General features: G+C 35.0%; 1 protein-coding gene across 1 annotated transcript; it reads right to left on the bottom strand.

Annotated features, from left to right (window-relative positions):
- Positions 1–6,832: 6,832 nt before the first annotated feature.
- On the bottom strand, positions 6,833–21,504 carry LOC139475691 (uncharacterized). The gene is made up of 15 exons (XM_071258878.1): positions 21,448–21,504; positions 18,949–19,704; positions 18,412–18,550; positions 17,903–18,039; positions 16,646–17,018; positions 15,410–15,478; positions 15,106–15,159; positions 14,639–14,823; positions 12,811–13,090; positions 12,199–12,299; positions 11,773–11,822; positions 10,656–10,749; positions 8,901–8,965; positions 8,374–8,454; positions 6,833–7,127 (listed from the first exon to the last, which is right to left on the bottom strand). The coding sequence occupies exons 1-15, from the start codon at positions 21,502–21,504 to the stop codon at positions 6,956–6,958; spliced, it is 2,613 nt and encodes an 870-aa protein (XP_071114979.1). The 3' UTR covers positions 6,833–6,955.
- Positions 21,505–23,556: the final 2,052 nt, after the last annotated feature.

Below are 23,556 nucleotides of genomic sequence, written 5' to 3'. Positions count from 1 at the left end.
TGCTCTCAACTTAGAAATGGGACTTACTATCAGTAGTCAAAACAAAATCTTAAGATTCCATTATTTGTCAAGTTTATAGGCGTTATCCCATTTATCGTCGAGGGGACTTGAGTTATAATATAGTCAAAAAATCTCTTAAAATTAGAAATATTGACCGATAGCATTCATATTCTGCTCTCAACTTAGAAATGGGACTTACTATCAGTAGTCAAAACAAAATCTTCAGATTCCATTATTTGTCGAGTTTATAGGTGTTATCCCATTTCTGGTCGAGGGGACATGAGTAATGATATGGTCAAAAATCTCTTAAAATTATAAATATTGTCCCATAGCATTCATATTCTGCTCTCAAGTAACAAATGGTATATACTATAAGTAGCCAAAAGAAAATCTTCAGATTCCATTATATGTCAAGTTTATAGGCGTTATCCCATTTCTGGTCGATGGGACATGAGTGATAACATAGTCAAAAATCTCTTAAAATTAGAAATATTGACCCATAGCATTCATATTCTGTTCTCAACTTAGAAATGGGACTTACTATCAGTAGTCAAAACAAAATCTTAAGATTCCATTGTTTGTCGAGTTTATAGGTGTTATCCCATTTATGGTCGAGGGGACTTGAGTGATAACATAGTCAAAAATCTCTTAAAATTAGAAATATTGACCCATAGCATTCATATTCTGCTCTCAAGTAACAAATGGTATATACTATAAGTAGTCAAAACAAAATCTTAAGATTCCATTATATGTCAAGTTTATAGACGTGATCCCATTTCTGGTCGAGGGGACATGAGTGATAACATAGTCAAAAAACTCTTAAAATTAAAAATATTGACCCTTAGCATTCATATTCTGCTCTCAACTTAGAAATGGGACTTACTATCAGTAGTCAAAACAAAATCTTAAGATTCCATTATTTGTCGAGTTTATAGGCATTATCCCATTTCTGGTCGAGGGGACATGAGTGATAACATAGTCAAAAATCTCTTAAAATTAGAAATATTGTCCCATAGCATTCATATTCTGCTCTCAAGTAACAAATGGTATTTACTATCAGTAGTCAAAACAAAATCTCCAGATTCCATTATATGTCAAGTTTATAGGCGTTATCCCATTTCTGGTCGAGGGGACATGAGTGATAACATAGTCAAAAATCTCTTAAAATTAGAAATATTGCCCCATAGCATTCATATTCTGCTCTCAAGTAACAAATGGTATATACTATAAGTAGTCAAAACAAAATCTTAAGATTCCATTATATGTCAAGTTTATAGACGTTATCCCATTTCTGGTCGAGGGGACATGAGTAATAATATAGTCAAAAATCTCTTAAAATTAGAAATATTGACCCATAGCATTCATATTCTGTTCTCAACTTAGAAATGGGACTTACTATCAGTAGTCAAAACAAAATCTTAAGATTCCATTGTTTGTCGAGTTTATAGGCGTTATCCCATTTCTGGTCGAGGGGACATGAGTAATAATATAGTCAAAAATCTCTTAAAATTAGAAATACTGACCCATAGCATTCATATTCTGCTCTCAAGTAACAAATGGTATATACTATAAGTAGTCAAAACAAAATCTTCAGATTCCATTATATGTCAAGTTTATAGACGTTATCCCATTTCTGGTCGAGGGGACATGAGTAATGATATGGTCAAAACTCTCTTAAACATTATAAATATTGACCCTTGGCATTCAGGCTTTGCTGACAGGTTTGAAATGTTATTTACTATAAGTAGCCAAAACAAAATCTTCAGATTCCATTATTTGTCGAGTTTATAGGCGTTATCCCATTTCTGGTCGAGAGGACATGAGAAATAATATAGTCAAAAATCTCTTAAAATTAGAAATATTGACCCATAGCATTCATATTCTGCTCTCAAGTTAGAAATGGCATTTACTATCAGTAGTCAGAACAAAATCTTCAGATTCCATTATATGTCGAGTTTATAGGCGTTATCCCATTTCTGGTCGATGGGACATGAGTAATAATATGGTCAAAAATCTCTTAAAATTATAAATATTGTCCCATAGCAATCATTTTCTGCTCTCAAGTAACAAATGGTATATACTATAAGTAGCCAAAAGAAAATCTTCAGATTCCATTATATGTCAAGTTTATAGGCGTTATCCCATTTCTGATCGATGGGACATGAGTGATAACATAGTCAAAAATCTCTTAAAATTAGAAATATTGTCCCATAGCATTCATATTCTGCTCTCAAGTAACAAATGGTATATACTATAAGTAGTCAAAACAAAATCTTAAGATTCCATTATATGTCAAGTTTATAGACGTTATCCCATTTCTGGTCGAGGGGACATGAGTGATAACATAGTCAAAAATCTCTTAAAATTAGAAATATTGACCCATAGCATTCATATTCTGCTCTCAACTTAGAAATGGGACTTACTATCAGTAGTCAAAACAAAATCTTCAGATTCCATTATTTGTCGAGTTTATAGGCGTTATCCCATTTCTGGTCGAGGGGACATGAGTTATAATATAGTCAAAAATCTCTTAAAATTAGAAATATTGACCCATAGCATTCATATTCAGCTCACAAGTAACAAATGGTATTTACTATCAGTAGTCAAAACAAAATCTTAAGATTCCATTATTTGTCGAGTTTATAGGTGTTATCCCATTTATGGTCGAGGGGACTTGAGTAATAATATAGTCAAAAATCTCTTAAAATTAGAAATATTGACCCATAGCATTCATATTCTGCTCTCAACTTAGAAATGGGACTTACTATCAGTAGTCAAAGCAAAATCTTCAGATTCCATTATTTGTCGAGTTTATAGGTGTTATCCCATTTCTGGTCGAGGGGACATGAGTAATGATATGGTCAAAACTTTCTTAAACATTATAAATATTGACCCTTGGCATTCAGGCTTTGCTGACAGGTTTGAAATGTTATTTACTATAAGTAGCCAAAACAAAATCTTCAGATTCCATTATTTGTCGAGTTTATAGGCGTTATCCCATTTCTGGTCGAGGGGACATGAGTGATAACATAGTCAAAAATCTCTTAAAATTAGAAATATTGTCCCATAGCATTCATATTCTGCTCTCAAGTAACAAATGGTATATACTATAAGTAGTCAAAACAAAATCTCCAGATTCCATTATATGTCAAGTTTATAGGCGTTATCCCATTTCTGGTCGAGGGGACATGAGTAATAATATAGTCAAAAATCTCTTAAAATTAGAAATATTGACCCATAGCATTCATATTCTGCTCTCAACTTAGAAATGGGACTTACTATCAGTAGTCAAAACAAAATCTCCAGATTCCATTATATGTCAAGTTTATAGGCGTTATCCCATTTCTGGTCGAGGGGACATGAGTAATAATATAGTCAAAAATCTCTTAAAATTAGAAATACTGACCCATAGCATTCATATTCTGCTCTCAAGTAACAAATGGTATATACTATAAGTAGTCAAAACAAAATCTTAAGATTCCATTATATGTCAAGTTTATAGACGTTATCCCATTTCTGGTCGAGGGGACATGAGTAATAATATGGTCAAAAATCTCTTAAAATTAGAAATATTGACCCATAGCATTCATATTCTGCTCTCAACTTAGAAATGGGACTTACTATCAGTAGTCAAAACAAAATCTTAAGATTCCATTATTTGTCAAGTTTATAGGCGTTATCCCATTTATCGTCGAGGGGACTTGAGTTATAATATAGTCAAAAAATCTCTTAAAATTAGAAATATTGACCGATAGCATTCATATTCTGCTCTCAACTTAGAAATGGGACTTACTATCAGTAGTCAAAACAAAATCTTCAGATTCCATTATTTGTCGAGTTTATAGGTGTTATCCCATTTCTGGTCGAGGGGACATGAGTAATGATATGGTCAAAAATCTCTTAAAATTATAAATATTGTCCCATAGCATTCATATTCTGCTCTCAAGTAACAAATGGTATATACTATAAGTAGCCAAAAGAAAATCTTCAGATTCCATTATATGTCAAGTTTATAGGCGTTATCCCATTTCTGGTCGATGGGACATGAGTGATAACATAGTAAAAAATCTCTTAAAATTAGAAATATTGACCCATAGCATTCATATTCTGTTCTCAACTTAGAAATGGGACTTACTATCAGTAGTCAAAACAAAATCTTAAGATTCCATTGTTTGTCGAGTTTATAGGTGTTATCCCATTTATGGTCGAGGGGACATGAGTGATAACATAGTCAAAAATCTCTTAAAATTAGAAATATTGACCCATAGCATTCATATTCTGCTCTCAACTTAGAAATGGGACTTACTATCAGTAGTCAAAACAAAATCTTCAGATTCCATTATTTGTCGAGTTTATAGGCGTTATCCCATTTCTGGTCGAGGGGACATGAGTTATAATATAGTCAAAAATCTCTTAAAATTAGAAATATTGACCCATAGCATTCATATTCAGCTCACAAGTAACAAATGGTATTTACTATCAGTAGTCAAAACAAAATCTTAAGATTCCATTATTTGTCGAGTTTATAGGTGTTATCCCATTTCTGGTCGAGGGGACATGAGTAATGATATGGTCAGAAATCTCTTAAAATTAGAAATATTGCCCCATAGCATTCATATTCTGCTCTCAAGTAACAAATGGTATATACTATAAGTAGTCAAAACAAAATCTTCAGATTCCATTATATGTCAAGTTTATAGACGTTATCCCATTTCTGGTCGAGGGGACATGAGTAATGATATGGTCAAAACTCTCTTAAACATTATAAATATTGACCCTTGGCATTCAGGCTTTGCTGACAGGTTTGAAATGTTATTTACTATAAGTAGCCAAAACAAAATCTTCAGATTCCATTATTTGTCGAGTTTATAGGCGTTATCCCATTTCTGGTCGAGAGGACATGAGAAATAATATAGTCAAAAATCTCTTAAAATTAGAAATATTGACCCATAGCATTCATATTCTGCTCTCAAGTTAGAAATGGCATTTACTATCAGTAGTCAGAACAAAATCTTCAGATTCCATTATATGTCGAGTTTATAGGCGTTATCCCATTTCTGGTCGATGGGACATGAGTGATAACATAGTCAAAAATCTCTTAAAATTAGAAATATTGACCCATAGCATTCATATTCTGTTCTCAACTTAGAAATGGGACTTACTATCAGTAGTCAAAACAAAATCTTAAGATTCCATTGTTTGTCGAGTTTATAGGTGTTATCCCATTTATGGTCGAGGGGACTTGAGTGATAACATAGTCAAAAATCTCTTAAAATTAGAAATATTGACCCATAGCATTCATATTCTGCTCTCAAGTAACAAATGGTATATACTATAAGTAGTCAAAACAAAATCTTAAGATTCCATTATATGTCAAGTTTATAGACGTGATCCCATTTCTGGTCGAGGGGACATGAGTGATAACATAGTCAAAAATCTCTTAAAATTAAAAATATTGACCCTTAGCATTCATATTCTGCTCTCAACTTAGAAATGGGACTTACTATCAGTAGTCAAAACAAAATCTTAAGATTCCATTATTTGTCGAGTTTATAGGCATTATCCCATTTCTGGTCGAGGGGACATGAGTGATAACATAGTCAAAAATCTCTTAAAATTAGAAATATTGTCCCATAGCATTCATATTCTGCTCTCAAGTAACAAATAGTATATACTATAAGTAGTCAAAAAAAAATCTTAAGATTCCATTATATGTCGAGTTTATAGGTGTTATCCCATTTATGGTCGAGGGGACTTGAGTGATAACATAGTCAAAAATCTCTTAAAATTAGAAATATTGACCCATAGCATTCATATTCTGTTCTCAACTTAGAAATGGGACTTACTATCAGTAGTCAAAACAAAATCTTAAGATTCCATTGTTTGTCGAGTTTATAGACGTGATCCCATTTCTGGTCGAGGGGACATGAGTGATAACATAGTCAAAAATCTCTTAAAATTAGAAATATTGACCCATAGCATTCATATTCTGCTCTCAAGTAACAAATGGTATATGCTATAAGTAGTCAAAACAAAATCTCCAGATTCCATTATATGTCAAGTTTATAGGCGTTATTCCATTTCTGGTCGAGGGGACATGAGTAATAATATAGTCAAAAATCTCTTAAAATTAGAAATATTGACCCATAGCATTCATATTCTGCTCTCAACTTAGAAATGGGACTTACTATCAGTAGTCAAAACAAAATCTTCAGATTCCATTATTTGTCGAGTTTATAGGTGTTATCCCATTTATGGTCGATGGGACATGAGTGATAACATAGTCAAAAATCTCTTAAAATTAGAAATATTGACCCATAGCATTCATATTCTGCTCTCAACTTAGAAATGGGACTTACTATCAGTAGTCAAAACAAAATCTTCAGATTCCATTATTTGTCGAGTTTATAGGTGTTATCCCATTTATGGTCGATGGGATATGAGTGATAACATAGTCAAAAATCTCTTAAAATTAGAAATATTGACCCATAGCATTCATATTCTGCTCTCAACTTAGAAATGGGATTTACTGTCAGTTGCCAAAAGAAGAGCCTAAGTCAGAAGGAATGGGTGCATAGTCAGAAAGAAATGCGAACTTTTAGTGTAAGCATAGAGTTCGCGATAATTTTTGTCATTAAACAATATATCACATGACTAACCATGAGTCCAGGCAGTCCTGTGGGTACCCGGGTCCTACTCAGTACCCACCCGACCCAGGTACCCGAGTTACCCGTTGCAGCCCTAATAAATTCACACATTGTCATACAAAGAAATACTAATGTTACAAAATGACATGTCACTGTGGTTCATGTACATCAAATTACTTTTCTTGTAAAGATAATATATGTTGGTGTTGATATCAGTGTGCAAGCACAATCATCACAACACATCCAGCAAGTCAGTCATCCTGTATAACAGTGGCATTTTAATCCTCCCTCTGTGAACCAAGCCATCATTATTCGTCATCCACAGTGATGTGGACACCCCTCCCTGGAACTTGACTGGCATCAAATTCTGTTGATTTACATTCATAGTTGACTTCTTCATAGGGTTTATTCAGCACATCCATCAGAATATGAATTATAGCTTCCTTTACCCCAACATACATCAGGTAATCTGTGGCAGCTCTGAAGTGTGAAAAAACATATGTTTATGTAAAAACAATTGACTAAGCACTGCAGCTCACAAAGACATCAACACATGTAGGCAACAGTTTGAAATATCAACAAAGCCAGTCATCTAACAGGATTTGTTGTAAGCATTGTCATTCATTCATTTTCATAGAACTATTTAAAGAAAACGCAATGAATATATCCAGAAATTGCAGCCTTACTGAAATATTTGGTTAACACGTGACATCATTGGAACAAGTATGTGATGTTTCAGTGTCATTGTTTATGTGGTTTCTAAGGAGAAGAGAGACATCAGAAAGGGGCTTCGCACATTGTACCCATGTGGGGAATCGAATCCGGGTCTTCAGCTTGATGGGTGAATGCTTAACCAGTAGGCTGCCCTAGGAGAAGATGTTTACTCAGATGACAGATAACCAGTCCATGACATTAACTGGGTACAATGACAGGCAAAAATATTTGACCATTTCATACTGACTTTTGTTATTTGAACATGACAGTCACTGGAACTGTGTACCCCATGAGCAACATTCTATTCTTTTACCTGTCAGTGCCAATTTACTGTTAAGTGTTGGCTTCCATTTTTTCTTTGCTAATCACCTATCAGCACCAATTATCAGTTGGCTTCCCCTATCAGCACCAATTATCAGTTGGCTTCCCCTATCAGCACCAATTATCAGTTGGCTTCCCCTATCAGCACCAATTATCAGTTGGCTTCCCTTGTTACGTTACCACTTTTGTTATCTTATTACTTTTGTTGTTCTAACAGGTAGATACATACATACATACATAAATTCTCTTCCTCATGTGTATTGTTGAAAGACATTATAACATTACATATTATGACAGTTTATGTTCCTTATCAATACCTTAATAAGGTTTTTGGAGAGTAAAAGAAAAAAAGCTGATCACCTCCATTAACTATAGGAAGATTGTCTGCCCTGAGAGCAGGAACATTAGGGTTTGATCTCCGGCTGCGTCATACCAAAAGACGTTAAAAGATTGCTAACGCAAATTGTGTAACCTTTAATACAGTTTGCTGACTCTGACCCAACTAGTACTTGTTTTAGCCCCTTATTGTCGAGCACCAGACAGGGTAGGAACAAGTACAACCTTTTATCGTCTTTTGGTATGACGTGGCTGAGGGTCGAACCCACGACCCTCTTCTCTCCAGGTGGATGCTCTATCCACTAGACCACGGTGGCGTAAATCATGTGTTTTTTCAACATAAAGGTATTCTTACATCATGTGCTTTTGCGTTAAAAGTTCCAGCTTCTTTTCAACCTTGCACTTGAACAGTCGCATACTCCCCGAGTATATCCTCCTGTATCAACAAAGAAATCCATCATTTCATCATAGTCAGCTGTTGGGTAAGTACCCAATGGGACAGAACATAGGTCCATAACAACATATGCTAACCTAATTTATCTGATGGTCAGGATCGATGACTTGGTTTATTACATGTCAAGTGGAAGTGTCTATATGTCAGTGTGTCTGGCAGTTAACTACCTGCATTGTTGCTTATTTGATGGCAATATGTGTCATGTGTAGAGTACTTCATCAGGAATTACATGACATTCCATTAATGAAAACGAAAGCCAATCCTACAATACATTTTTAGTAAATGCAAATAAATGTAACATTAAGCCAATCATGGTATCTATCTCATTCCTCTGGTATAACCTCAAAACTTAAATATAATGTATGTTATCAGGAATTATTTGAAACAACCTGTTTCACAAAGTGTCACAAAATATTAATATTTAATACCGTGTATCTTTCAGTCTTGTAAATGTCAAAGCTGATATCAAGTACTGAAGCATTTTTTGCTGCATCTGAAACAATAATAAAAGTATGCAAAATATATAGGGAATACACGTCTTGTTATGTAATGAAGTAAGTAGTTAAGCAAATATAAGCAGATATAGCAACTTTAATAACATTTTGTTTTAGTTAAAAGCACAAGTTAATTTGGAACGTGTTTAAATTGTACTTGTGACAACAGGGGCACCGCAATGTCCTCATGACTTACCACCATGCACTTTCAGATAAAAATACTGTGTGTGGGAATAAAAGTGGAAAAAACATTTTCATAAACATAAAAAAATAAAAGCAACAAATCCCTTTCTATTATCATGTGAAATTTCTGCTTAAAGGGAAGTCTTTTTACGAGTTTCACCATATCACAAGCATGTTTTTATGAACAACTGTCAATACAGGGTGTTCAAAGAAAGGTGATGGTGTCGTTTCCCACTTATGACACCAATCACAAACACATGCAAGACTCGTGACACCTAAATAAATATGGGAACATATGGTACAAGTCAAAAAAAAAGAATTGCATGGGACATCATTTTGGTCATTAATGCATTAAAGTTGGAAATGGCTTCCACATGTCTACCATGAAATGTTTTGAAAGCTTGCTGAGGCTTTGAATATTGTAGCCTTGATCAAACAAGTTTGAAGCAAGAGTTGTATGGCACTCTTTGAAAAACTTTGTAGAAAGAGCACGCTCAATTGTACCTTAAAAGGCTGTAGCTGTTTGAAAATTGTCAGACATAAAAGCATAGTCGAGTACTAGAAAGTTGACATCATCCTATTTGTTCTAGTCTTGTGTATACTTTACTGTCACTCTGAATCCTTATGCATAGACCAAAATATAAAACAGATGTACTAGTCACTTTTATTTCCAGTTCAGTGGAAGGGTACGGCTACTTACATTATTGAACAATTTCAGATCATTGATATACAAGAATCTAAAGTCAAAATTCTTGACTGAATTCCTGTGTTTTTTATTTTGCCAATCCGAGCAGGAGTTCTGATTCATATGCATAAAGAAACAGATGGGCAAGGACCTGAGCACATGGCTACTACAGGAACAGATCCAACAAGAAGGTCCAATTATTCCAATTAACCTAGTAATTGCATGAACTAAACTATCTAAATAAAAATGGTACAGACGTTACTAGAAGTCAGACAAAACATATACTTAATGCAGTATGCAGTATGACTTCCATGCTCTCACACTGGTTGATTACTTCCTTCTATGTCTACAGTGTTATTTATAGGAAAACAATTCTTATTATGCCACAGTTTCCAAACCTGAATGTACTAAAGTACCTATAATGAATTATTCACTCTTAAAACTATCTGACAGGTTATCTCAATGCATTGTCATAGTATCTTCTTACCTACATGAAATGTCATGTTATTGTAGGTTACCAAGTCTCATTTGGTGATGGAAGTAGTAATGCTTTCTCAGTAGGTGTAACCAAAAACCTTCAGGTGGGTATTTGTTCAATAATCTGTGCACTGTTCTCAACAGAATACAATGACAGATTGAACCCATTTTTATACATCAAAAGAATGGACAGCTTGACTGATGTATCATGTACACAATCCTTAAAGCATGGTCTTGCATTGAAATAGCTCACAAATTTTCATGTAACGTTTTCATGAGCAATGATTGGAAGGATGTTTGTTAAAAATATATGAGGCAACTGTCACATTTGAGAAGGTACATACATATTGAGACAGATATCCCTCTGCAAAATTGACTCTTCGGTCTGGTGTTGGGAAGCCGCTGACAAACTCATCATGCCTTTGAAGTTGTTCCTCACTGAAAAACATATCTAAAATGAGTGTTTGTTGTTCAGTGCCCCACTCAGCAATATCAATACTATATTGTGTCTCAACAAGACAAAATAGTGTTTTGATATTATGAGCAAAGTTCTCACAGTCATAATGTATGATGTCATAAATTCATCCAGGGTCACAGAGATTTACCACCTGATCCATTAAGTCTCTGGTGTGACAAGCATAGGTTGCTAGGGACTAGTTCTAACACAATATCCATTAAGTATCCTGGTGTGACAAGCATAGGTTGCTAGGGACTAGTTCTAACACAGTATCCATTAAGTCTCCTGGTGTGACAAGCATAGGTTGCTAGGGACTAGTTCTAACACAATATCCATTAAGTATCCTGGTGTGACAAGCATAGGTTGCTAGGGACTAGTTCTAACACAGTATCCATTAAGTCTCCTGGTGTGACAAGCATAGGTTGCTAGGGACTAGTTCTAACCCAGCATCCATTAAGTATCCTGGTGTGACAAGCATAGGTTGCTAGGGACTAGTTCTAACCCAGCATCCATTATGTATCCTGGTGTGACAAGCATAGGTTGCTAGGGACTAGTTCTAACCCAGCATCCATTAAGTATCCTGGTGTGACAAGCATAGGTTGCTAGGGACTAGTTCTAACCCAGCATCCATTAAGTATCCTGGTGTGACAAGCATAGGTTGCTAGGGACTAGTTCTAACACAGTATCCATTAAGTCTCCAAGTGTGACAAGCATAGGTTGCTAGGGACTAGTTCTAACACAGTATCCATTGAGTCTCCTGGTTTGATAAGCATAGGTTGCTAGGGACTAGTTCTAACACAGTATCCATTCAGGACTTCAATTAGTGCTTCGTGTTTTAATGGTACTTCAATAATTCATTGTTTTAGCTTGTTTCGTTTTGGTAAAACCCACAAACACAGGTTAGGAGTAAATCAAACACTATGAGAAAGCAACTGGAATAAAAACCCAGTTATTACTATATCTGGATTGAAAGTCATTCCAAGTTATCTGCCAACAAAACTCACGGTGCATCTCTTGCAGCAATTCTCTGCAGGTGTGCCACTACATTTTCTTTCTGTATAAATTTTAGTAAAGAGAAACATCATTAACACAAGTTTAAGAAAACATCTTACTGAGAGTGAATAATACCTTCTTATCAGGTATCTAATCGCAGCAACTGACATGTGCCTCTTACAATTGTTAAGCTAAACTTTCAAATAATGTATTGTGAAATATGAAGGCACCATGGCAAAAACATTTATGAAGGTAATACAAGAGTACTGTTTACTCAGATAGAATTTTTAGAATTTTTTTTATTAAAACAAAAGTACATCTGAAATCATCTTTGGTTAATATTTCATACTGAAAACATTAATGGATCTATCATTAAGCAACTGACACAATAATAAGGAAATGTCTTGTTGTTGGTGTTGCAATGGGTTTAGACATGCCTTGTGTTCCCATACAGCAGTGTTGATTGGATACTTTGAATCTGAATCTGATTCATCTTCTGTGTCCATTTTGGTGTCATTAGCTGCTTCCGTCTCTTTCTCTTAAAATGAAACATGATTGTATGTGAGATGTGGAACCAGTATGCGTAATCCTTGTACAAGTAACAAGCATATGAATGAACACAAGAATGTTTTTTCTGTGTATGATAAGTATGAAATGGTTAATGTCAGAAGTATAATTATATTAGCTCTCTATCCTTAATTTCCAATGAGTCTGTGAATATATGAAATGTTCAGTACCAATATAGTAATATACTGATATCTCTGTGGTCAGAGATGTCATAAATTTATATCTGATAATAGGTACATGCCACGGTCTCAATGTGACGATCCAAGAGTAATTTAGTTCTTAACTTAAAGAACATGCACATGCTGGCACTTGCACAATGCTAAGCATTATTGGGCTTTGTTTCAGCGTGAAGACAGAGTCAACTGTTTTGAGTAATATGTAATGTTATAGGTATATATTGCAAAAACCTACACAAGTTCTGAATGCTTTGACATGGTGACCTGCCATAATTATTTGAACTGTACCATCAATAAAGCACAAACCTCCTTCTGTGGACATTGGTATGAGCGTCACATAATGCAGCTCCCACAAGTGGCCTATGCTTAGTACTGGCATGTCTCCTCGGTATTCAGCTGGACGAATGAATGTAGGCTCATTTGCAATTGTTGTAATGATCCTGATGGTCACCTTATAGAGGTCAGCTGTTGCCTGCAGAATGATGTTGTCTCCCCATTCCCCCAACATCTTCATCTTGATGATATAGTCTCTGAATGTTGGATAATGGTTTTTATCCACGAAGTCCTTAAACAGACGCCGCTTGCCCTAAAACATGTTCAGTTAGTGTGAGACTGAGAAATGTTACTGTTCTTCTTTCTTCTTATACTACATGTAATACACATAAAATGAAAAAAAAAACAAAAAAAAAAAAACATGACTCAATGTTGTGTTGTATAGTCATCTAAGTTCAAAGCTAAAATGGTACAAAATCTCTACAAGTGACAAACCTCACATTGTCAGAAGATACCATTTTGCATGACCCCCATGGGGACGTATTGGTACTTGCATCTTTATGTTAAATGCAACATGCATAGATAATGAATTGAAATTGTGCAATTCATCAGGTTCCATGAATTTGGTCAAGTGTTTTTATGTTTGCCCAAAACTGGAAAAAGTGAAAATTCAAGATGAGCTAATGAAAAAACAGATTTCACTGGCTTGCTGTATAAGTGCATTTACCTTAAATGCAAAGTTTAGTCCCATTTCACCTCATCCCAATCTATATGCCTTTCAAAATTTACTTGAACCTATTCATTGGGGTAAACATAAAGTATCAGAAATTATTCATACAGCCGAACTGAATATAAAGTCAGTGGTTTATACTGTAACCTAAAAGAGCCAATTTGCATAATGATTTTAGACTTGCTCATTTAGAAATGTGTATACAGCCTTTCTGTACAAAATTTCAGCCATCACATTTTTTAAATGCCTTTTAAGGTCCTGATAACACTTTATGAGGTCAAAAGTAAAACAAATTTTATAATGTAATATAAATCAGCTGCGGAAGTATGAAACCTATTAGAACTGTAGCTAACATGTACATATGTGGCAGATAAAAGTGAATATTCAGCTTATTTTACACACCTTATCTGACAACTGTCATGCAATTTTGAAACTTAAATTCTCAATATTAAGAGGTGTCTCATAATATATCCAAAACATTTGAAAGTAATATACCCTACTAAACAGGCTGACCTGAGGGATGTTTCCTTCATTGGGACAACCATTCGTTTATCTTGTTTTAAATAAAGAAGTTTAATCAATGTCAAGGGCATCACCAACAGAGCCCCATGACTCTCTAGCTCACATAACGTAAGAAGAATTAATGAAAATATATTTGATGGAAAGGTTGAGAGCAAATTGTCATTGACATATTTAACATAAGATCCAAAATATGTGAGTACTTTTCAGAGACAATAATAACTAATACCATTCAGGCAAACCTTTGCTGCATAAGCTTTGAGGTTTCGTCCTGTAAGCCAAAATTTCAGTAACACAAAAAAAGATATGTGGAATTCATTACTGGATAAAAATTGAAATTCACCAAATCAAATGTACTGCCGTTATTGTAAAAAACATTCTTACTGCATATCAATGTTCATAATAACAAATATAAACTTTTTTAATCCATTGAGGTGTAAAAATCTGAACAAACTTGTATGCCAGATTTTCAGCTGGTCCACTGATTTCTAAGAATAACATGATTCCAAACAAATAGGACATGGCTTCAGCCCAATTAGGCTTTCACATTTTATTCACTATATCAAATTCCTACCCTAAGAAAATTGAAAGTATGCATTATTGTTTACTTACCTGTACATATTGCACAACCTTTTCTCGCAGATGTTTATGGCTGATTATGTCAATGTCATGTATTTGAAGCTGTTGAGCCAATGCAATAAACATGCAGTTACCAGCCCCTTCATTGTCCACAATGTCAAGGTCATAGAATGAGGCCTCCATCTCCAGTTCTTTCATAGTTGGAGTCTTCTTGTGTCCTGCATAGACACATTATATAAGTCACACAAATTGACCTGTAATATATCTCTTAGTATATTGTTTTTATGGAAACAACTGTAATGTTCTGCAATACATGTACTGATGTAGTATTTTTCAGCTGAGACAATGAGCCATTTCAGATGTGCATGATATACAAGAAGACATATGAGCAACTGACACAACATCATATGGAGAATTTGTGTACTCCTTCCAACAGATATAATTATGCATCTAGGATTGATCAGTCTTGTTGATCGTACCCATCTGTATTCAGATATTACCTTTTGTTACTGCATTGTCTCTCCTCTTGGTTTGAGCCTGTTGTTCTCCCACTCCTTAAAAGTACAAACATACATCACCAAGTGCAAGCATATACCTTCAGGATAAAGTAATGCTTTACATTCATTTTATTTTGAAAACATTTATTCCGTTGAAGTGTTCAATATGTGTAAATGTACTCTGAAAGGTGGAAAATTTGTACAAGTATTGATTACCCTTCTTATTGTGCATGCATGCATGCAAGTATTCATGCATATGCCTAATGTTTTCGAGAAGATTCCTATGAGGTGTCTCAAATTGTAATACCTTTTTCATCCTGTGTTTTTCCCTTTTTGAGTGGCTTTCTACCCTCTTCTCTTGCATCTGGCAGAGCATCTGTTAGAAAAATATATGAAAATTATCACATTTATCCCTTCTTCTGCACATACCAACATATCACAGAGCGACCAATTTAACTGGTTAAGGAACTGAACTGAACTGAAAATCAACAAATGCTTCAACCATTGACTGCAGTTTGATTCCAGACCCTTGATCAGTTGTGTTTTGTATACCACCTAACCTCCTGTGTCAATGTTAGCTTTCGTTCCAAGAAGACAAACCAATGAATGTCCCTTGTAAGTAATGTATAATATCACAGGAAGTATCATATACCACATTAATCCTAAGATTTGAGTACAAATGACAAAACAATTAATGACTACACCAAATTATTTCAATACCTTGCAAAGTCGTGAATTAGTAATGGCATGTAATTACATTTGCTATGATCCATATAATACTTTCAAAATTCTGAACCATAATTCCACAACAGCAAAAACATTAATTGACATATGTTCCTGATTTTAATTATGATACTGTTCCTTCTCTTTTAATTAACACTGCAGTATTAGCAACATCCACACTGTCTGGGTACCATGTCATAGAATAAACCAAGCTACCCAATCACCTGGTCAAATTAGTCACCTCAAGCATGTATTGCTGGAGACCTTTTTCAACCTGAAGTAGCAACATGAGTTGTATCATCTTTGATAACTGTTCTGCTTAGCTGTCCAACTTGGTATTTTCTTAGAAATGCAAAATATAAAAGTCTACCAAAGAAACTGAATAGCAGAATAACAGAACCTGCCTGATGTGTATATAAAGTTTCATGAAGAAATACGCAATGGTTTATGAATTGTGCTCTGGAAACAAACCCCACCCTCATTTGAACCAACTTGTTGCCATGAAAATGCAAATGAAATATTATAAACATTCCAGCATGGGAAAAGGCACCAATTGTGAGGGTCCATGAAGAAATATTGAATGCTCTTGATACAAAATGTGACAGATGGACACACTGATCTCGTTTCTGTATCTCGAACTGCACTTACTTTGGGTGGAGGAAATGATCAAAACAGCAAATACATTACAAACATCATGTCTTTGCAGTCCATCAAGATAGATGATGTCATCTATTCTGTAAGAACTATTTCATTTAAAATACATTATTAAACATACTTGCTAATTACATACTATTCATAAACTACTACTGGAAATATGTACCTTCATATATCCTCATTCTTCTCCTCTTCTCTTCTTTTCTTGTCTGAGAAGTAATGTCACACACCTGCTCCCACTGTACATGCTTGTTCGGATAGACAACCTTGAATTGGGAGTTCTGGGAATCTATTTCGACAATAGTTCCTTCCTTGCATTTTTTCATCCCTTTTTTGGGCCCACCTCGTTTGACTCTGGTATCTTTTCCATGAACCCTCACCAGAACTTCATCCCCTATCTTGTACACTGATGTGTCCTTGTTTTTGTGGTGTTTTTTTATCATTTCTGATGATTTGGTCAGTGACGCCTGCAGCACAGTTTTCCTGAGGTTTGTGATTGCTTCTATTCTCTCATTAATGCCATGTTCGTCTCCAGTATCCTAAAGAATAATAAAGTATTACATTTACCATGTTTTTATATCCACATATCTAACATAAACGTCAAATAATATCACTTCCACTTCACATGTAGTTTTACCTAAACATATCATTACTTCTAATATCTTGCAATTGAAATAGTTCTATGTACATGTCTCTACTTGTCACATCTACTGTCATTATTGCACAGGTTTACAGGACCCGATGACAGTTATTATCCCCTGCACCTACAAATTTTTCTTTTTATTTTGTATAAAGTTTTGAAATTTTGACTTAGTCTCTGAACTGAATGGAAGCAGTGGGGTTTACCAGAGCAGAACCCGAAAACTGTTCAAGATATCTTCATGAAACTTTGTACAATATAAGTCTATGGCTATTATAGAGTCTTTTTTCTTTAAAAAACTTCAAAATATGATTTATTTTCTTATTCTAATTAAATGACACACCAGTAGACACTGCAACAAAATCCATAAAAGCATTCATTGTAGATGTATTAGAAATTCACCAGGTTTTGAGGTGTCAGCATGCTTACAACTTTTGTACCTTATCTGTACCATGTACCTTACTCTGGTAACTACTTGTACCTATAAAGGGCTGCAACAATACCTGCCTGAAAACAATGCTCTACAATACCATGCATGATATCTAAATATTCTTAGCTTACACAAACTTGAAGATGATTATAACCTTTGTTTAGATGTACAAAGTTTATGGAGATGTTATATTAGCTCTTGTATTCAACCTCTTCTACAAGGAGGTGAGACAAACTGATAATTTACAATGTCACATTTGATTGCACATATCATTGTATTTAAAACTAGACAATGGGCGGGGTATATAGATGAGTTTGTCTCTTGTTATGCGTAATGACATAAATCCTCCATACCTCATCACTCTCTGCAGATAGTTCGCACAGCTCATCTTCTTCAGAGCAAGAGTATGCATCAACTGTACTCCCAGCTCTCAACAAATTCTTGAAGTGTACTGGAGGGCAGCCCAACATGGCCTTGTATGGTGAACAACCTGTTAACATAGGAATTACGTTTAAATACAAGCCTGTGTTTCTCATGTCTTCTTCAACAATAAATGTCACAACTGCACTGTGGCAATATTGATATTTCCAGAGTTCTATAAATTTGCAGTAGCCTGAAGGGTGCAGGCAACTATATTTTGGTCAATACCTGGTCAACTATGAAACTGTTGTACCTTCTGTAATGAGCCATCATCATTTAACTGTGTCAAAATGGTTATTTGTTGGTCAGTGCGTAAAATAAATTCAATGTCACACATCCACATTTACCATGCTTACAGTCTGAAAAGTATAGCTTACATTATGTGCTTCACACTTTGTGACATATGCCCGCATTAAATTAAAGCTATATATTCAAACTTTACCAAGTGCAGAATGAATGCTTTCATTGTGTATTCTAGCATATGCTGGCAACTTTTCCACCCAGTTGAAGCTTTCTCCATCACCATGTTTGCTGTGATCAAATTCCAGATGGCTTTTCCAATCCCGGTGTGATCGTTCACTCTGAAATAAATTAACATCTAAATAGTAAACAGATTAGGCAGGCACAAAAAGTGTGCACAAGTGTAATACCATGTATATGAAATATATGAAATATATAACAAAAACAGTTTCCATAATCATAAGAAGTCTCTTCTAAAAGCTGGGTCCACTGAATGATTCCATCAATATCATAAGCATGTGTTATGAATCAACATAAAATAGTGATAGTAGAAGGTGTTCACGAAGGTTAGTGTATCCTGCCCCACCGGTGTCATCTGTCACACACATGCAAGTGTGGCTCTGCCCTAAAGATGACATGTTCCAAATAACATCAACATTAATGTTCTTACTATTAAGTATCTACATCTATTACCTCAACGTTTATAGTGTGCATGTTTTGATTGAAATTTGTCACCCACCTTTCCCTGAGATTGGGGATGGTGAGCCCGACTTCGGACAATCTTCGTTCCCATTTCAATGCAGAGTTGGTTGACTGCTCCCTTAAACTCAGAGCCTTGATCGCACTGTAAGATTCTTGGATTTCCCCATCCATACTCAAAGTAGATTTTGTGGAGTTCCAATGCCACTGAACTGGCTCTTTTGTTGGAAAGAGGCCGAAGCCACAAGAATCTTGTGAAAACATCAATAACAGACAAGATGTAAATGAATGTTTCACCATCATTTTCTGCAGGCATTCCAGTTAGTTCCACAAGGTCAACCTGATGTCGCCCCATTGGTGTTCTTGAGATCACCGGTTTTAGTTTGGCAGCATTAACAAATTTAGGATGTAACAGTTGCCTGTCATCTTGCCTGTCTATAAAGTCTTGTATGGCTTCCTGAGAAATGCCAGCATAATACTGGTTTATCAATGTTCTTATTTTCTTTGCTCCAGAACCCCGCAACTCATTGTAAAATTTGCAGATGACATTATCAAGTTCTGACTTTGATATCACTATTTTTCTGTCCCCATCAATAATCTCCAGTCTATATTCTCCTTGGACAGGGTTGTGAATTTCTGTCAAAGATAAATTGAACTTCCGTATTTTCTGGCAGACATGGTAAAACTTGACAGTCTTGCTATCCTTGGGAATGTCACCTCCTTCAAGTTTTAATCTAAGGCAGTCGTAATTCTCCTTTGAAATCACACCAATACTTCTTTTTCTTGAACATTTTACCTGAAATGCATTAAAAGCAAACCTATTACATCATGTTCAACTGTATGACATACATGATGTCCATAATCATATTTACCAGGCTTTTCTTTCATATTACTAAATTTATTGACTATGTGCATTAGTCATCCTACAAAAACACATTACCAAAGATACAGAAACTCACCCTCATTGGGCAATGTACATGTCACATGTTAGGCTGAGCCAGAGAAGAGAAATAGTACATGATTTGTTCAAAACACATACTGTAATTCCCAATAAGTACTCGAGTGTTCATTGAAATTTTGTGATAACATTCTTCTACATGTCCTCATATTTGGTTGCTGATGCTGACAAAAGAATGATGACTAACAATCTATTTTCCACAATCATATTTCTAGGATTTAAGGAAAATTTAAATAAACAGACACTCAGAACTATTTCTTTCTTATTGATTGTGAATGTGGTACTTGGTGCTAGTCTTAAAATAAACTGCACATAGAGTAACTGTTTTCATAATGACTGCCATATCAGCCTTTCAAATCACAAGATTCACTGAAATGTGTTCATATTGTAATATATATGGTAAATAAAGCCAAAGACAATCAGGCAATGTAAACACGTAACCCTTAATTCTATGCAGTATTTCAGTTTTTCAGAATACCAGGTTATCCTAATGATTGTAAAGAAAGAAAGGAAAACCTTCCCATAATCACATCTTGGAAAAGAACTTTTCAAAATGTTTACTACTTGCAGAAATGGCCCCTATTTTAGTGTCAAGTATTCATACTTAAAACACTAGATTATGATATACAGAACTGTAATGGAATGTCATGCTCACTATAAAAAGTACACATCATAGGCTCATGGTAATGGGAAAATCATAAAAATTAACAAGTTATTTAGCATATGTTGTAGAAGTAGAAGGACCCTCAATATACAAGAACAGATTGTCATGCAGGGAAATGTCTGAGTAGGGAAATGTCTGAGTAGGGAAATGTCAGTGTTGGGAACTGTCTGTGTGGGGAAATGTCCATGTGGTTTGTAGCTAATTACATGCAGAATGCGTTATATAGATCAGTAGCAGACACACAGCCTAACCCCAGGGTGAGCTAATGATTATCTTATAAGATTCCTCTTTAGTTTGTGTCTTGTTTTGGGTGTACATACTCACAGTATGGTATAATGGACAGATTGTCACACCATGAAAGTTATCACCACATCATACAAAGGCTAAGCAATATTACTTCAGAAAAATAGATGAACATGAGATGTATGAGTACCTGTTCTGTTCTAATGATTATTGAACATACAAATTATACCATTCTTAACAAACATATCAAGATGTCATCATGACACAATAGTTCAGCTATTGCCGAATTTTAAATATTGCTGTGTGCGAAGTAGTTACATGAAACAATTAAGTTATCACTTTTCTTCAGACTAAGAAATAAAGGCCCGGTTCCACCATGCACTTTGCATGACTTGTTTTAGTTACATTGCATGTCAGTTCTAATAATATTGAACTTACAAACTGGTGGGAACTGAAGTAAATAATGTACTGACAGTAATCTTTACAAGGCCTTACAAAATGGAAAGGAATATATTTTATTCTGGACCTACAAATCCTATCTTACAATAATGACCAAAACATTAGATATCTAATGTAAGTAGAACTTGTAAACATAAGTACCTAATCAAATTAACTTTGATCTAAACATAGAGTTAAAAAAAGTAACATATACATATCATAGTGTTGGTACTTACTCTTGCCATTGGTTGGGATGTACCGGACTGTGTCTGTTTCCTCAAATCATCTGACATTCTGACAGATATTCAGGAATCTCATCTGCAAACAAATGATACTACATGAAACTAGTTTTCCTAAATTGTTGACAATTGTTGAATATGTGTGCTTTGTGTTTTTTGCCCAGACCCAGGGAGAACATTTGTAATGTGATCGCCATTTATCAGTTTCTGGGGTCCCCATCCTGCCATTGTCTCTGGCAGTACCTCTCTTCAGTGTGGAAATATCAGTATGAAGTATACAAGTCTTATGAATATTGGTTTTTACAATCTGCCAGCTCTCTGTATTAATGAGGTAGAGGACATTAATTATCAACCTTAGGTATGGGTAATTTAAAATGGGATTGAGGTTAGGACCATATTTAGATGAGACCCTCACCCCCCTCACCCCCCCCCCCCCCCCCCCCCACACACACACACACACACTTTATGTGCATTTATTATAATCCCAATATATACAGATTGCATTTTCAGTCGCAAGGTTAAGAATTTTTGGATGAACAACTTCTTTATTACAATTAAGAGCGACCTTTCAGTGTAGGTTCTAACACCGTTATCAATCAAATGATATCACTTGCTGGATACAACAATAAAAAGTAAAGAACCCCTTAATCCACAGATCATATCGAAAAGAAATTTGGACTAGTATTTGAACAGTTTCATTTTCATTACTAATTTTTTACAATTATTTCTCTACATAATGTGACCCCCTAAATTGTTCTACAAATCTTTCAAATAGAAACAATTTGAAACATTGGAAAATATGATACTTTCATATTTTTTTAACAAATGAAGAATACAGGTCCAAATTGCGAAACCGCATTTTATTTCTATCCCATGAACATGGTGCTGCAAATACTCAGGTTTGGAGGTCTTCTCTTTAAGACTTTTAAAATATCTATTATTACCAAAACAAGAATTATTTGATATCAGGAAGTTAGTATCATACATGGCAATTAACACTGCTAATTACCTGAGATATGTCAATCATTAAAGATATGCTGAAACGTATGTGCCTAAAGCAATGATATTACTAACCTGCAATATTTAACTGTCATGAGGACAGATAATTGTAGCGCCAATCCAACAGAGAAATATAACAAGGAGATATGATTCAATGTTACACACATGGATTGTTGATACAGACTAGTACTTGGCACAGTTGAAAAGTCATTCACATTCCATAAACAACCACATACAACAATCTTATATTCTTAGCTACTAACTTCAGGAAGCGATGGTCATTGGCCTTTTCAATGAAACAAGTGTTTTCATTGGCTAATTCATCATGATTGACAGAAACGAGGAATGAACAGTACCAGATCAGTGACCATAAACCATGGTACTGAGGATTGCATAATATTGCATCCTACATACACCAACATGCCAGCTCTCTGTATCAATGAGATCAAAAGCATGTTGTGTATTGAATGAAAGAACACATTGCCCCCATGTGAGAGCACCATACAAACATAAAGGGGTGGAAATATACAGGTATCTGTGTGAGAAGGAGGTAGAGGACCTTAATTATCAACCTGGTTAGGACCATATTTAGATGAGACCCTCCCCCCCACCCCACCACCCCACCCCCACCCCCCACCCACCCCCAACCACACACACACATTTTATGTGCATTAATTATGTCCCCAATATATACAGATTGCATTTTCATTGACATTTATAACATATAACAAATGAAATATTTAACCTTTTTATTGAAAATAATACAGAACAATGTCATTTATGTTGTACGTAGACACTCCCCCAAATATACTTGTGATAAAGTTTGGTGACCCCCTACATGTTGTCATTAAAACGGCCCTCCCCAACCCGTTCCATTATTTGCTGTGTAATTTCTTTATGATCACCCCCCAATAAATATATAAATTACCAGTCCTTATGATATTCTACAATATTTCTGCAATGGCATGCAAGATATAAAGTCGTGTTTTTAATTACATTTTTAAATCTAAATATATTTGAACCAAGTCTGTCAGGATTTGACAAAATTGGTAAATAGTGAAAAGGATGTAACTTTTTCATGTGTCATATTCACAAATGCATTTATAA

Source organism: Haliotis cracherodii, unplaced genomic scaffold (genome assembly GCF_022045235.1).
Source record: "Haliotis cracherodii isolate W230 unplaced genomic scaffold, xgHalCrac1.p SCAF_3, whole genome shotgun sequence".
NCBI classification, from domain to species: Eukaryota; Metazoa; Mollusca; class Gastropoda; order Lepetellida; family Haliotidae; genus Haliotis; species Haliotis cracherodii.
The sequence above is the reverse complement of the archived record's forward strand: the minus strand, read 5'-3'. Positions and strand labels throughout refer to the sequence as shown.

What these genes read in the sequence shown, in the direction of transcription:
- LOC139475691 (XM_071258878.1), bottom strand. Translation starts at nt 21,504, where the DNA reads ATGTCAGATGATTTGAGGAAACAGACACAGTCCGGTACATCCCAACCA. An exon ending in AAGCATTCATTCTGCACTTG is followed by an intron (nt 18,040 to 18,411) that starts GTAAAGTTTGAA and finishes CTATGTTAACAG; the next exon opens with GTTGTTCACCATACAAGGCC. An exon ending in AAAAACACAGGATGAAAAAG is followed by an intron (nt 15,160 to 15,409) that starts GTATTACAATTT and finishes TGTACTTTTAAG; the next exon opens with GAGTGGGAGAACAACAGGCT.